This window comes from Prionailurus bengalensis, chromosome C1 (genome assembly GCF_016509475.1).
Source record: "Prionailurus bengalensis isolate Pbe53 chromosome C1, Fcat_Pben_1.1_paternal_pri, whole genome shotgun sequence".
NCBI lineage: Eukaryota > Metazoa > Chordata > Mammalia > Carnivora > Felidae > Prionailurus > Prionailurus bengalensis.
In genome coordinates, this window is record NC_057345.1 from 41221001 (window position 1) to 41235125 (window position 14125).

At 46.7% G+C, this 14125-nt stretch overlaps 1 protein-coding gene across 14 annotated transcripts in view; it reads right to left on the reverse strand.

Annotated features, from left to right (window-relative positions):
* Positions 1-2058: 2058 nt before the first annotated feature.
* TTC39A (tetratricopeptide repeat domain 39A) overlaps positions 2059-14125 on the reverse strand; it is a 54322-nt gene continuing 42255 nt past the window's right edge. For 7 of the 14 annotated variants that reach the window (XM_043578741.1, XM_043578740.1, XM_043578748.1 and 4 more), the window contains exons 13-18: positions 9763-9854; positions 7482-7602; positions 5298-5469; positions 4779-4893; positions 3622-3738; positions 2059-3092 (exon numbers count right to left, since the gene is read on the reverse strand). In XM_043578741.1, coding sequence (XP_043434676.1) covers positions 2969-3092; positions 3622-3738; positions 4779-4893; positions 5298-5469; positions 7482-7602; positions 9763-9854 — 741 coding nt within the window. In that variant the 3' untranslated portion in view covers positions 2059-2968. The remainder of the gene's footprint in view (positions 3093-3621; positions 3739-4778; positions 4894-5297; positions 5470-7481; positions 7603-9762; positions 9855-14125) is intronic. The other 7 variants (XM_043578743.1, XM_043578738.1, XM_043578739.1 and 4 more) reach the window with 4 other exon arrangements.

Consider the following 14125-nt stretch of genomic DNA (forward strand, 5'->3'; position numbering starts at 1 on the left):
GGACTCTTCCACCTGGGCCTCAGCCAAGTCTTGGGTTGGCATTGGCCTTTCAAGGGTCCTGGCTTTGCTGTCAGGTTATGACTTTTTGCTGTGAATGACGAAAGCTGTCTTGGAAACATTCCCATTCGGACTTGAGAGATAAGGATTAAGGAATCCTGCCAACACATGGGAGAGTTGATAGGGACCAGCATACTGCTGGAAGCCACTTTGCCAGTCCAAGGGCCTATGACCAGTGAGAGGCAGAGGTAGACTTTCCATTCCCAGGGGCCTATTTAGATCATATTAAACAGTTACTACTTCCTAACAATGGAGTTCCTTTGTGTAACGGGATTTAGGTTTTCCCAAAATAAAGATTATTTGCTCTCCAAGTGTGCTGGGCTATTACAGAGGTCTTCGAGAAAGCCAGTCATTCCTGGTTAAGTTGCTTGGGGATACAAGGCTTTGGCAAAGGATAGGGAGGTATATATCTTGCCTCATTTTGGAGATGAAAAGCCAGAAATGTACTTGACCAGAGTACTGTTGACAGCAGGAAAGAGCCTTAATCTAGTGCAAATTACTAATTATTAGAGGATCCATGACTTCCCAAGGTCACTCTGAAAATTGGTAGCAATCCAGGGACTAGAATTGAGGTCTCCTTCTCAGCCAGAATTCTCCACCTGATGTCTGCCTCTCCAGGGCAGATGTGCTGGAAAGCTGCACTACTTAGAGAAACACCAACCAGAAATGGCTCAAATAAGACAGAATGAGATGCCCAGGACAGAATTTTCACCTTCAAAGCCTCTGTACAAGGATATGGTACTAGACACCTGATGTTTTCACCCTACTTCCCAAACATGTTTTTAATAGACTATCTCAAGCCGCAGGGGGCATAAGGGAGACAAAACCCACTGATTTCACTTACTAGTCAGACTGCAGCCGTGGCAACAGAGATAAGGTGATGTAGGCTAACTAATGAAGCTCAGCAGGAAATCAGTAATAACATTGACAAGAAAAACATCCTGGCATAATTTAAAAAAAAAAGTGCCTAAAATGAAAAGTTTTTGTTTTGTTTTTAACTGCAATTTTTGCCAACTGTGCTTGGTATTCTGTGACCAGTGCTGTTTTCTTTTTATACAGTAGTATTAGTGTTCTAATATGTGAGGGAACCACAAAAGGCCACCCTCATTCAGTAGCCTGGTTGTAGCCACCCCTCTCACCCTGCCCTAACAACCTAGAAATAGGCTGGTCTCCCAGAATCCAGGCTGTGGAGGAGAGAGAACCTACAAAGGACTTGCTCTTGGTGTAGAGCATTCTTGTGTCTGGTTCTAACAAAATGAGAGTTTTCTTTCATGACATTTCTGCTTTGACAGTACTAAGTGCTGCAAGATGATCTTGAATGAGGGTTTTTCTGCTTTGTTTTCCTGAGAATCTGCTTTGCTTAAAACCTAGGACTTCATTCGTATTAGTCAAAGATTGGTTGGCTGTATGTTAACCTTCCCCTGGCAAGTGTTAAGTGTTTACTAAAAATCCAGCAATGCTGGAAGATTGGAAAAGCTCTGTGGTTTCTCCCTTACAGAAATTGCATTCATCATGTATTTGAGGAGTCACGTTTCACAGATGAATATTTTTACTGTGTACATGATTTTTCCCTCCAGGGAAATGGTTAAGTTGAAGTATGCTGTCATTAGCTTGTGAGTAGTAAAACTTGGTGTTGGTCACTAAACTTGAATTCTCCCTGTAACAGTCCCAGAGTTTGAAAATTCAGATGCTTTTAGGGGCCAGAAGGGTAATATAAGTGTTTAAAGCAGTCCCTACTCAGTTCCAACTGATTGTTGCCTTATTTTCTTATAGGGATGAGCCCAGTATTGCTAGATTGGATTTTCTTTTTAAATAAGAGGCCAGAAACCAGATTTTTAGTGAAATCTCCCCATTCTTAAATGTTAATAACTTACTCTAAAACATTTTAGACATGTTGTCTAAATAAAACAGACCTGGGCCACATGGCTTCTGATCGAGACTTTCTGCCTTGCCCAAGAATTCAAGCAACATATTTTACTGAAATAGATGTTGCATGATCTCTTAAGTTGTGTAAGTTTTATTAAATATCTTTTTTCTCTTACTAAAAAAATCTAAAACATATACAACAGGCCAAGAATAACCATTCTAAGAAAAATGCTGTCAGTAAATAAATGTACCTTGGAGTGAAATACAGAAGATTTTTGTTTCGTAAATTATTCCCAGTTGTTTCAGTTTGACATACAGTGAGGATGCAGACTTGTGTCTGAGAACCTCCCCCCGACAGAAGGGCCACACAGCTCCCCTTCCATCCCCTCTGGGCAACCCCTATTTCTTACTGGTGAATATTAATATATTTTTTTCCTACAGATGGACTCACATGTCTTTTTAGTGAGACAACTTTCATTTTTTTTAATTGGAGAGTTACTAAGGGAATGAAAATGAAGTGTAAGACGTAAGGTAGAGGGTGTCTGTATGCAACCTCTATGCCCACCCCTCAGAAGCCTTGAAGCTTTTGAGGTACAGACCCTCCGAAGGGTCCTTTCAGCCCTGGAAGCTGAGACCTTGCTGAATTTTGAAAAGCAATTTGGTCTTGGACATCATAGATTTACCTCCAGATTAGAATGGGTTAAAACAGATTTACAGGTGGTTGGTTACTTTTTTTTAAGCCAACTGTGATACCATTAATGTATTTCTAACATGTAAACTCTTCATACATTCTCTTAAACATCACAGTGAAAAACAGTACCCGTATGTGTGATAGGGCAGGCAGAGGGCTCCACCTGCTCTGTCCTTGGTAAAGGCCCTTGGCCACACTGGTGAAAATGCCGACTTCTCTTCTGCATGAATACAAATGTTGTGCCATCCCACTGGAGCACCGGTGGACCCCGAAGGCAGGGCAGGGGGAGGGGATCTTTTTGAAATGTTTCCAGCTCTGTCCAGCTGTCTTCCAGCCTGGGAGTGCTGCATAAAACTATAAGGACACTGATGAGACCATGGATCTGTTGCCATTCTCTAGGGAAGACTTGGCTTGGAGTATGGCTGCCTGGATTCTAAAATGTGTCCTTGACTCCATGGAGTAATTCTTGTAGTTTTGCCTGGAAGAGACCAGAGAATCAGACATAAAAGGCTGCTTGAGGAAGTACTTTTCCTTCAATCTGAACTATAGGAACCTACTAGGCCAAGGAAGATTTTTAGAAGCTTAAATCCTGGTCTAAAAGAGTTGGGCCTTGCCCAGTAGGGATTAACAGAAAGGATGGGTAGTCCCTCACCCTCTGGAACCAGTCTTATTCCTGTTGAGTCCCCAAGCTTGAGGGAATGATTTGAAGAAGTAAATCCATGAGGCTGGAAGGCAGGAGACCTGGGTGTGACCAGGTAGTTGTGCTGTGACCCTGGGTAATTCACTCCCTACTTCTGGGATTCCAATTCTCACTGGCAGATAATGAGGGAATTGCCTTCTACACCAGGTGAGAGCTGGGTACCCAGGGACACAGGCCTGGCCTCTGGACTGCCATAATGCCCTTGCCAGCACCCTCTCTTCCTGCTTCCTGTGCTCCTCTGCCACCAACCAGGGTGAAGCTCCTGAAGGGGGAGGAAGACCAAGGCTATTCAAGCCTCCAGCCTTACTTGGCAGTTTCCAAGAGTTTGACAGCCTCTTCGTTTCTGCCTTGCTCCATGAATAGCAGGGCCAGCTCCAGCAGGGCATTTGGGATCAAGTAGTGGTCATACTTAATCTTCTTTTCACTGTGGGACAGAGGAGGACATGTCTTATAGGCTCTGCCCTTGAGACATCCTATAGGTTCTTGAGCCTTCCCACAGAGGGAGGATCTAATCCATGCCCTCAAGTGGGGGTTCCTGATAATGAATTCTGGTTGGAGGAGGTTTCCCTTCATAGCCACAGAAAGGCTTAAGATCCACCGCAGAGGCTTCCAGTCCTCTGCACCTAAAGCCCCAATTCCCTAACAACTTCTGGCTCATGCCATGTATTGCCCATGCCTGCCTCTGTCCCCAATGCCCTTTGTCCAGGTTAAATGATTTACTAAATTGGGAAGTCTATGGTCTCCATTCCGGCCCTTCTGACTCACTCTCATTGGTCTGCCAGAGATATCCTTTTGAAGCCCAAATCTGCCCTGCCCAGTCACCTTCCTGGATCTTTTCTGTCTACAGGATCATGTTTAGCCATGTAAGCAAAACATCCAGGACTTTCTCAGTCTAGTTCCCCTTATTTCATCTGTACCTTTTCCCTCTATAACTTCACCCAGGCAGCAGAGGACCTAATCACTGTCACCCCAACCTCAGGTATTTTTCCTGTGTCCAGGCTTTTTTGCAGAATGCTGTACCTACTCTACTTAAAACTCCTGCCTTTCTTGGTATCTTGCTTTACATGTAGGTCCCTCCTCAGGGCACCTGCTGTCCTCTCTGCTTTCCTGTAATAGCCCTGGTCATACCAGATTTAGTTGCCTATAGCTGTCTATCTGTAACATTTGTGCTCCTCAAAGGTGGAACTGAATTACAAACTCCAGGAGGCACCATTCACCTGAAACTTTTGTGTGGATGCACCCCTGTAGTTGGGCAATCTGGTGGCCCTAGGGGATGAGGTCTGAATGATCTCTGCCCAGCAAGAATCCTGGCATAGAAGAGACACTAGTAAAAGTGTAGTGAATGGGGGTAGGCTAGGGTCAAGCACTGGAATGCATGTGAGGAAGGAGAAACCCAATTCTACCCAGGAGATGTGGGCCCAGCAGTAGGCCATCTGGAGTGGGAGCAGCCTCAGAAGCACTTACTTGGAAGAAATGCTCCTGAAGTTCTCCTCAGCCTCCTGAACACGGCCTAGGTATTTCAGACAGAGGCCTTTCAGCAACTTCACCAAGCATTCATCATCCACTGAGTACTCATTCTCTGAGAACAGGGGAGTGAGGGAAGACAGGCTTGTTTATTTCTGCAACAGTTCCTGCACGGAGCCCCTACTCTGCTGGGCCCTGGGGACAGAGAGGTAACTTACACATGGTCCCTGTCCTCAGCAAGCTCACATCTGGGAAGTAAAGACAGATACTGAGACAATGACCGTACAGTGAGATTAGGATTGACTGAAGGAGGCCCAGGGGTTGTGGGAGCCCAGCGGAGGCCTTGACCCTACCTTGGGGGACAAGGGACAGCTCAGAGAAACTGCCACTGAAGCCCAGTCTAGAAAGGTAAAGGTTCATTACCTGGATAGAGGAGGAAGGACATTTTTGGTAGAGGGAAACTTTAAAGACCTGTGGTCTGACTCAGCCTAGCAAGTTCAAGGGCTTGAGGGTAGTCACCTGGGCCCTTTTCCAGCGTCTCTTCAGCTTTGGTGATAATCTCAAGTATCCCATCTGTGAGTTCAGGCTGCTTCCCAATCACAGCGTAGCCATTCCAAATGTACATCATTTCCTGAGGGTAGGGGAGCAAGTCAGTCAGGTTTCCTCCCCAGTGGAGCCTTGGTTTCCCCAGCTGTAAAATGGGCAGCTCAGATTAAAAGCCCTTATAGTTTTAATCTTTTATGCCAAGTCTCAGCCCAGCCTATGTAGTTGTGGACTTGAAGGGATCATGGCAGGGAGCCTCATCACTTTTTGGGATCTCACCTTACACCAGTGTGGATTTAAGATGGGCCCATATCCCTGATGTTCTGCTCACAGCTGCACATAGTTTTCAATTACTCTTCTGTTCATGGCTTCCCTGGGTGTTCAGCTCTTTCCCAAACCTCTCTGTCAAAACTCTTTCCCCATACTTTGAGGACCAGGCCTTGACCCACACTCTCCAGGAAGTCCTCCCTGTTCCAGCTGGCAGGATAAAAATTGGAGGAACCATATTTACTTAAGCACTTCAGGATTTCCAATAGCTCTTAAGACTGTGTCACCTTCTCTTTTCCCCCAAGGCACTGGGCTTGAGTTACCCTCATAAATACTATGAAACACATCTGGATTCCTTTCTTTGCCTCAACTCTCAGGAAGCTCAGAATACTAAATTAAATATTCATTTATAGTAAATGTGTTAGCATTTCCTAAACTATGAAACCAGGGAATAGATGTGAAAGTGATTTGTATACAAAAAGTTCTATAAAGATGTTATTATGTTTCTTGTTATACTCCAGGGATGGAATTTAAGTTTAGAACCAGTATTCCTCAAAAGGTTTATATGGTCCCAAGTTAGCAAATATTCCATTAAAAAAAAAAGGCCTGTGGCCAGTTAAGTTAGGGAAAAAATCATCTTCATGCTTACTCTTGAAGACTTACAACATATTATTACATAAAGACTCCAAAAGGTATATACAGCAAATAAACTTTTTTAGACTTTCTTGAATACATTTAATCCACAAAACTATTTTAGGCATAAATAAACATTTTGCAGATTACAGTTTGGGAAATTCTAAATTTTTGGTATAGTTGCTTCCCCATTCCTTTCCTTCCCATTCCCCCCCATATGATAGTTTTATTATGCATTTCAAACTGTAAGCAGTTTCAAAATTTGTTTAAAGATATCCAGGATATAGAAGTTTTGTATTAATATTCAGTTTATTTATAAAGTACTTAACACATTTTATCAGCTAATTCTCTTAACTGCTCTATGAAATGGGCAAGGTATATATTTTACATTAAGGGAAAGGGAACCCTATCCAAGGTCACACTGTTAGTGAATAGTGGAGCCAGGACCAGAAAAAAGCAGTGCCCTTTCTACTTTTCGGGTTACCTTAGTATTTAAACAACACTCTTTTAACAAGATGGAAACTTCTGATGCCAGCTCAGATCATGCATGGAATTAGCATCATACAACACTGGTTCAGAATATAGGCTCTGGAACCATTCTAGATTTAAATTCTAATTCCCAACTCACTAGCTGTGTGACCTGGACAAGTTATTTTTATATTTATATCTATTTATTAGACATCTTTCTACTTATCTATTAGGCATTATTATCCCCATTTCTAAAATGAGGATAACACCAGCACCTACTCTGAGTTGTTTTAAGGACCAAATGAGGCAAGGGGTGTAAAGAGCCTTGATCACACAGCAAGTGCCCAATAATACTGTCAGCTATTGTTATTTCAGAGGCGAACAGAACATGGTCCTAGGCCTCAAAAGCTTGGTCCAGTGAGGGGGACAGTGTAAACAATTATAATCATGTGACAAGACTGAAACAGACTGGGTGGGAACAGAAACAGCTGAGTGATGCCCCTGCCTGGGCACAGGGGTGTGAACCTGCTCTTTCATCTTGAGGCATCTGAAGCCTGCTCACCTGTTTCCCTAGCCCCACCAGACCAGTACTTTCTCAGGCAGGGGATGGCTCAGACTCATTTGTATGCTTCCCTAACAGTCTCAGATAAATTGAAATCCTTTCCAGGCCCCTGAGGTATGAAGGTCTTGCTTCCTCATCCACTTCCCCCTTGCCATAGCTGTATCTCTGGTTCTCAGATAATCCCCACAATCCCAAACAAGTGCAGAGACAGTCAAGACCTTCCTACTTACCAGAGCAGGGATTGGCAAAGAGATTGGTTTGGGAGAGAGGTAGCGTCTGGACTTCCGGATGGCAAACTTCTCTGTAGGTAGAGATTTCCCAGCAATCTTGAGCTTCAAGCCTGGCACTGCTCTGTGAAAGAGATGAGGAGGGTGAGAAAAAACTAAGGACTGAGATCCTCAACCTGCCCAGCCTCTGCTTCGCTCCTCTCTGGGCTTTGGTTCCCCAAGTTTATAGGATAGTGTTGGACTCAGCCTGTGGCTATGGCCTGCCCACTTCCTGAGGCTAGGCAAGGGGCCTCCTCCACATCAGCTGGCAGACATGAGAATGTCAGCAAACTCCCCAGGCCTGCTTTGCTAGGTGTCTCACCACTCCCAGGCCTCATTTCCAGAAGGCCAGAGAAGCCTGACCCCAGTTTCACAGGGAAGACTAATACCCAGAGAAAGGGAAGGACCTGCCCAAGACCACACAGCTCAAACCTTTAATTAAGTCCTGCCACGTGAGTTGTGGCCTCAGCTGTTTCCAAAGGCAGAATAAAATGTGTGCAGCTGGGCAAGCCTCCACATGGGGGGGGGGGGGGGCAGGGGAAACCTCACCCATTCAGCTCCATCCCACACTCCTGATTTGTGCCACAGGCACTGGGTGTGGCTGTGACCCTCAGGCTTGAGCCATCCAGGCCCAGGAAACAGCTGGATCTAGTTGTGACTTCCCTGCCAAACACCTCCCCTGCTTATTCACTGTGGAACCTCTCTGAGCCCCAGTTTTCTCATCTCTAATTGAAGATAATGATATGAAGGGGAGTAGAATTTGTTACCCCAGAATATGCCTGTGTGACATAAGGATTATTTTAGGCTGATTAAGAGACAGCAGATATAGGAAAAGCTCTGAAAACTGAGTAGAAATTTCTCTTTTGTAAGAGACATTTTTTTTTTTTAATTTTAATGTTTATTTTTGAGAGAAAGCACATGCACGAGTGAGTGGAGGGAGGAGCAAAGAAAAGGGAGACACTATCTGAAGCAGGTTCCAGGATCTGAGCTGTCAGCACAGAGCCAGGCATGGGGCTGGGCTCGAACTCACAAACCATAAGATCATGACCTGAAGTCGGACACTTGGATGTTCAACCTAGTGAGCCACCCAGGGGCCCGAGACAATAACATTTATAAGGGAGACCTCCATTTGTAGGGGCATCTCCTCTGTACCTGGAAGAGGAGGAAAAGCCCTAGAAACTCTTAAAGGAGGCAGAGACTTAAATCTGCATAACAACCTTATCCCTCCTTTAGTGTGCTTTGCCTGGAAACCTCCCATAACTGGCTCCCTGTCTCCAACATCTTTTATCTTTAGCTGGAGATGGTTTGGGCGATTTCAGTTACTGTTTTTCCAGAAAAACTGGGTCTCTCCATGTGTATAGGAGGTATACATGTTATTAAACTCTGGTTTATTTTTCTCTTGTTAATCTTTTATTAATGGGGGGCGGGGGGGCGGTGGTCTCAGCCAGTCTCTAGCTAAGAACCTAAAAAAGTAGAGGGTAAAAAAATGATCCTTCCTCCCCACAGATACTTAACCTCACAGGCTTTCTGGAAGAGTTATGAGATTGAGAAGTGGAGGCACTGGATAAATGATAAACACCCTACGACTGTGACAACAGTAGCTGAAAGCTCAGGTTACCACAACTTCCAGGTCTGCAAATTAGGGTCAACCCTCACCCATGGCCAGAGGAAGGCCCTAGGCTCCATCCTCAGCCTGCTGAGGCTGAGCCCTGCTCTAGACACTTCGCAGAAGGCAAATAGCAATACAGACTAAGAAAAACAGCCAACATTTAGTGGCTCCAGGCCTTACACCAAGGTTTTAAATATAGTCTCTATTTCATTCACAAAACAACTCTGCAAGGCAGAAGTTGTTATTCCCATTTTATAGCTGCTGAAATGGTTCACAGTGACAGCTAAGAAATGGCAGAGGGTGGATTTCATCCTGTTTGACCTCTTTGGACAGCAGTGTCCACATCTGTCCCATTGACCAGAAGAAAGAGACTCAGTGGAAAAGATGTTGACAAACCACTTTCGTGAAATGGGGGAAAGGCCTCTGAACAGATTCAAAGAGCTGGAACAAGCAGCAGCAGGAGATGGTGGTTATGGAAGGGAATGGGGCACATGGGAGAATCCTGAGTGAGGGTCAGGGAGCCCAGAGCCAGGGGAATTAAGAAGCCCACCACCACCCTCCCTAGTGCCTACAGCTCAGGGCAGCTGTGGGCAGATGTGGCTGAGGCGTAGGATAGAGTGCGTTGGTAGGACCCACCTAAACAACTCCACTTCATCATCCCCGAACGGCTTGTAATCCTCCTTCCCAAACATGCTGAGGTAGGCGGCCTTCATGTAGATGTAGGTGGCCTGTGCAAGGCAGAGCAACAGGTGTGAGCAGCCGGCCTTCCAGTCAGCCCCAGATTGGCACAGATACCTCATTCAGACCTCACTAGGCCAGCACAGTAGCCAAGCCCCAGGGGAGAAACTGACAGTAAGGAAGCTGAAGTACCTTGAGGACTTGAGCTGGGAGCTAAGTCCAGGAAAGGCCCATGTCTACTTAAAGTAGCTGCCCTCCCTCTGAAGCAGTGGAGAGAAGGACTCAAGCAACTAGTGGATGTGCAGGGCAGGGCAGGGCAGTGCAGAGGCAAGGATAGATATACAAAGAGGACAGTAAGAGCTTTGGGGAAGCAATTACTTTAGATTGGACCCCTGAGAACCAGTGGGAAGATTCACAGAGATCTGAAAAAGGACCTTTCAGGCAAGGGCAACAGCCTCAGCAAATCCAGGGAGTGGCAGAGATGTGTAGTAAGAAGCATAAATCATAGCATAAATAGCATAAATCATAGAATGTGTAAAAGAGATGTGAGGCTGCAAGAGTGTGTCAGGGGTCGGCTCAGGGTCCCTGCCTTTCTGTGTGCCAGGCACTGTACATACACCACCCTACAGGATTCAAAAGACCATGTTAGAAAGGAATCTGTACCTCGCCTCTGCTTCCTGGGACTGCAGAACTTATGGGGGGGGGGGGCAGCAGCAGAGCTGGAAATGATGCTAAGTGTGTGTGGCTTTAAGGGCCTTGCCCACTGGATCCACAGCCAACCCAGACAGGGAAAGTGCAGTTGTGCAGAGACCCCTATCCCCACCTCCAGATACATTCCTTCCCCAGAAGTCCAACACCAGAGGAACCTGGTTCTGTACTGCCCTCCAGTGGCCAAGCCTTGAACCTCAGCTCCTGCTAGCTGGGGCTGTTGAGGAAGTATCTGCGGGTGGTCTACAAAGAAGTGTAGGGGGTGGAGAAGGAAAGGGAGCAGAACATCCTGGAGCCTAGTCTCAGGAGAAGGCAGAAAGCAGCCTCCACCAGGGGCACCTCCCAGGCTGAAGCCAGGGTTACTCCCAGTTGCACTCTGCCCTCCACACTTTCATCCACCCTTCAAAAAATGAGGAAAGGCTGGTCTTTGAGGGGGTATGGGAAGAATCTACCCCCTCTGAAACTGTTGCCCATCCTGTCTTTAACCTGGTGTCATCCCTACCTTCTCCCTCTCTGCCCTGGAACTGAGTCACCAAGTCATGATGATCTTACCTCCTATAGCTCTTGAATTCCACTTACTGCCTCCACCTTGGGTCCCTGCTCCAAGCCACCAGGGATGTCTTTCTACTGCCCTTGTCCATACGGTCTCCTAACCCATCTCCTTGCTCCCACCCCTGTCCCTGCAAGCCAGGTCCACCCCATTGCCACTCTGATATTTTAAAGTCAGATCATGTCAGTCCCTCTTTGAAATCTTCATATCCCATCATGCTTAGGATAAAATCCAGACTCCCTGTCAATGGACTATGAGCCCTTACCCTATCTTCCTCAGTTTCCTCTCCAACTTTATCTCCTGTTGTTTCCCCCTCACACACATCACTAGCCACAATGGCCCCGGGGCTGTTTCCAGAACATATCAAACACACTCAGCTTCCCCCTCCCTCATGCTTGCATTTTCAGTGTCCTTGGCCTGGAATGCTCCTCATTAAGATACCCACATAGCTTTCTCCTGCACTTCATTCTGGTGTCTTCTCAGACAGGCCTTGCCTGATTTTTCTTTACTACACATACCAGCCTGACATATTACACTGCACATCTATTTGTGTGTTTCTTGTCCCTCTTCCCACTAGAATACGAGCCTTGAGATGGAGGGGTCTTTGCTCTGTTCACTGCTGGATGTCTTCGACCCGGCACATGGGGTGCCAGCAACTGCAGGAGGGATTTCTTAGAGCACAGATCCAAGCCACACACATCAGGGGCTCCCCCACTGTTAGACTAAAAGCCTAACAGCCACTCAAGGCCCTCTGCTTGTCTGGCTCCTCTTCTGCCATTCCTTCCCCATCAGTCCTGTGCCATCCCTCTGCCTGGGAAGCCACTCTCTCTTCTCACCAGGCTCAGCCGCGGGCTTCCTCCAAGAGCCTTCTCCTACCCCTCAGCCACCCAAAACAGCTTACCCTCACTGAATCACCAGAAGTTAGGATGGATAAAGTAACCTAGAGTTCTGAGACCCACAGACATCCAAGTTATCAAAGGATGCTATGCAGCCACACTGCCACCTCGCCTGCTGGGAGTCCTGTCTCCCAGGCTTATCTGATTGCCCAATGACTCCACACATTTATTTTGCTGCATTACTCTACCAGGGTCTGTGTAAACAGACAGTACTTGTCCTCAAGAAGCTTACAGCCAGTGGCCTGGGGGAGATCCCTCTGCAGCCGCCTGCACTCCCACCCACAAACCCCTTCACCTGGTGACACAGAACCTCTTGGCAGCACCCTAGCTCCTGAGCCTCTGTCCTTGCTGTTCTCTTGGCTCCACTTCCTCTGCCACCCTAATTCCTCCTCCTCTGTCCTCTTGGCTGGGCTACCCAGGGCTGCCTGTGAGTTCCCCTTGGATTCCCCCACTATAGCCCTGAGCACACCACTGTCACAGAGCACAGGAGTGAAGGCTCCACAGGGATGACTTGGCACAGTTCAGGCAGAGGAATGCAGAGCAGAGGGGCTGGTGCATATGGCAGTGACCATAAGCTTAAGTACCTAAAGCTGGAAGTTGGTGGACTCTGATGGCCAAATGCTACAGATTAGGAATGAATGAGGCCCCGAACTCGAGGCGCTACAACCCCCACTCCCAGAAAACACTTCTGAGGGAAGCACTGGAGAGGGAAGGGGACCAACCACCTCAAAGTCACACAGCAGGCTGGAGATGGAGTTGACTCATGTCCAGATTTCTTGACACCTGGGAGGCTGGCGCTCTCTCTGCTCCTCACAGCAGCTGTGAAGCCACCCCAGGCCTCTTCCCTGTGTAGGTGAACCCAGCTGCCTGCCTTCCACCATAGGAAGTCTTCTAGGTCACTTCAGTTCAACAAGGTTCCTTCCCTGATGTTGTTTTTCTCATTGGGAGTGGGAGGTGAAGAGGAATGAATGTCAGGCCCACAAAGACTGGGTCTGAGAGTACACCTTCAACAGCAGGGTGGTCTCAAGGCAAGAGGGGCCTCCTCTGTGGGACTTAAGGAACAAGGGAAAAGCAAAGGCCTCTGAATCACACAGAACTGTCTTCAAATCCAGTGTCTGTCACCAACAGCTGTGTGGGCCAGGAAAGTCACATACCCTCTCTTGGGCTCCAGGTCCCTTGTGCGTCCAATGCAGATAACTTCTACCTCAGGGGGGGTGTAGTGTGGAGGAAAAGGCAAATGCTGGGCACACAGAGCTCAGTGAAAGCCTGCTCCCTCCTCCAGCTCTGCCTGCCCCGGACCTAGAGAATTTCCTTTCAGCTTGGTCTCCAGGCAGGGGTACTGAAAAGGGACTTCCATGCAGAGGTGGGGAGGGATGAGAGGGATTTAAGGTCACTGAGACACATATTCTATACATTTGCCAATCCCAGATTGGACGCTCTCTGATGATCTCTATGATTCTGACTCTTGGTTCAGAATTTTGTGCTATCGTTACTATGATGGTAACATCTAGTACTTATTTTACCACTTACCCTAATGTTGTAAGTTTTCACCTATGGTAGACATCTATCTGCTTTGCTTTACTTTGCCTTCATGGTATCTTTTTAATGCTTCCCCCCAAACCAACACTTTTTATAGGGACATCACCTCATTTTTTTCCGGAGAACCACCCTTCTACTCTTGATCCATGAGGAGTCTTCCCACCCCTGTTTCCAGGCACTGAAATGTGATCTATGCTAGACCCAAGAGCCTCTGTTGTGGGACTATGGTTGAAACTGAAGGGAAGATATTGAGTTAGGAGCAGGCAGTCCTTGGCCACCCTGCCTATCACATGGAGAGAACCTGCCTGTATAGCAAAGATGTCACAGAGCAGAGGACAGCCACAGATGGAAAAACGCCAAGCTGAAATGACATAATTTGAATTCCTGGATCCAGCTGTACCTGAAATCAGATGTGCCTAGAATGTTTAGTTCTATGAACCAAAGAGCCTTTTGTGTTTTTTACCTGCATAGTCCAATATAGTGGCTACTAAACCTGTGTGACATTTTAAATTTAAATTTGAACTAATTAAAATTAAATAAAATTGAAAACATCCAGTTTCCCAGTTGCACTAGCACACTGCAGGTGCTCAGTGTGCCCATGTGGCTGGTGGCTACCACAGTGGACAGA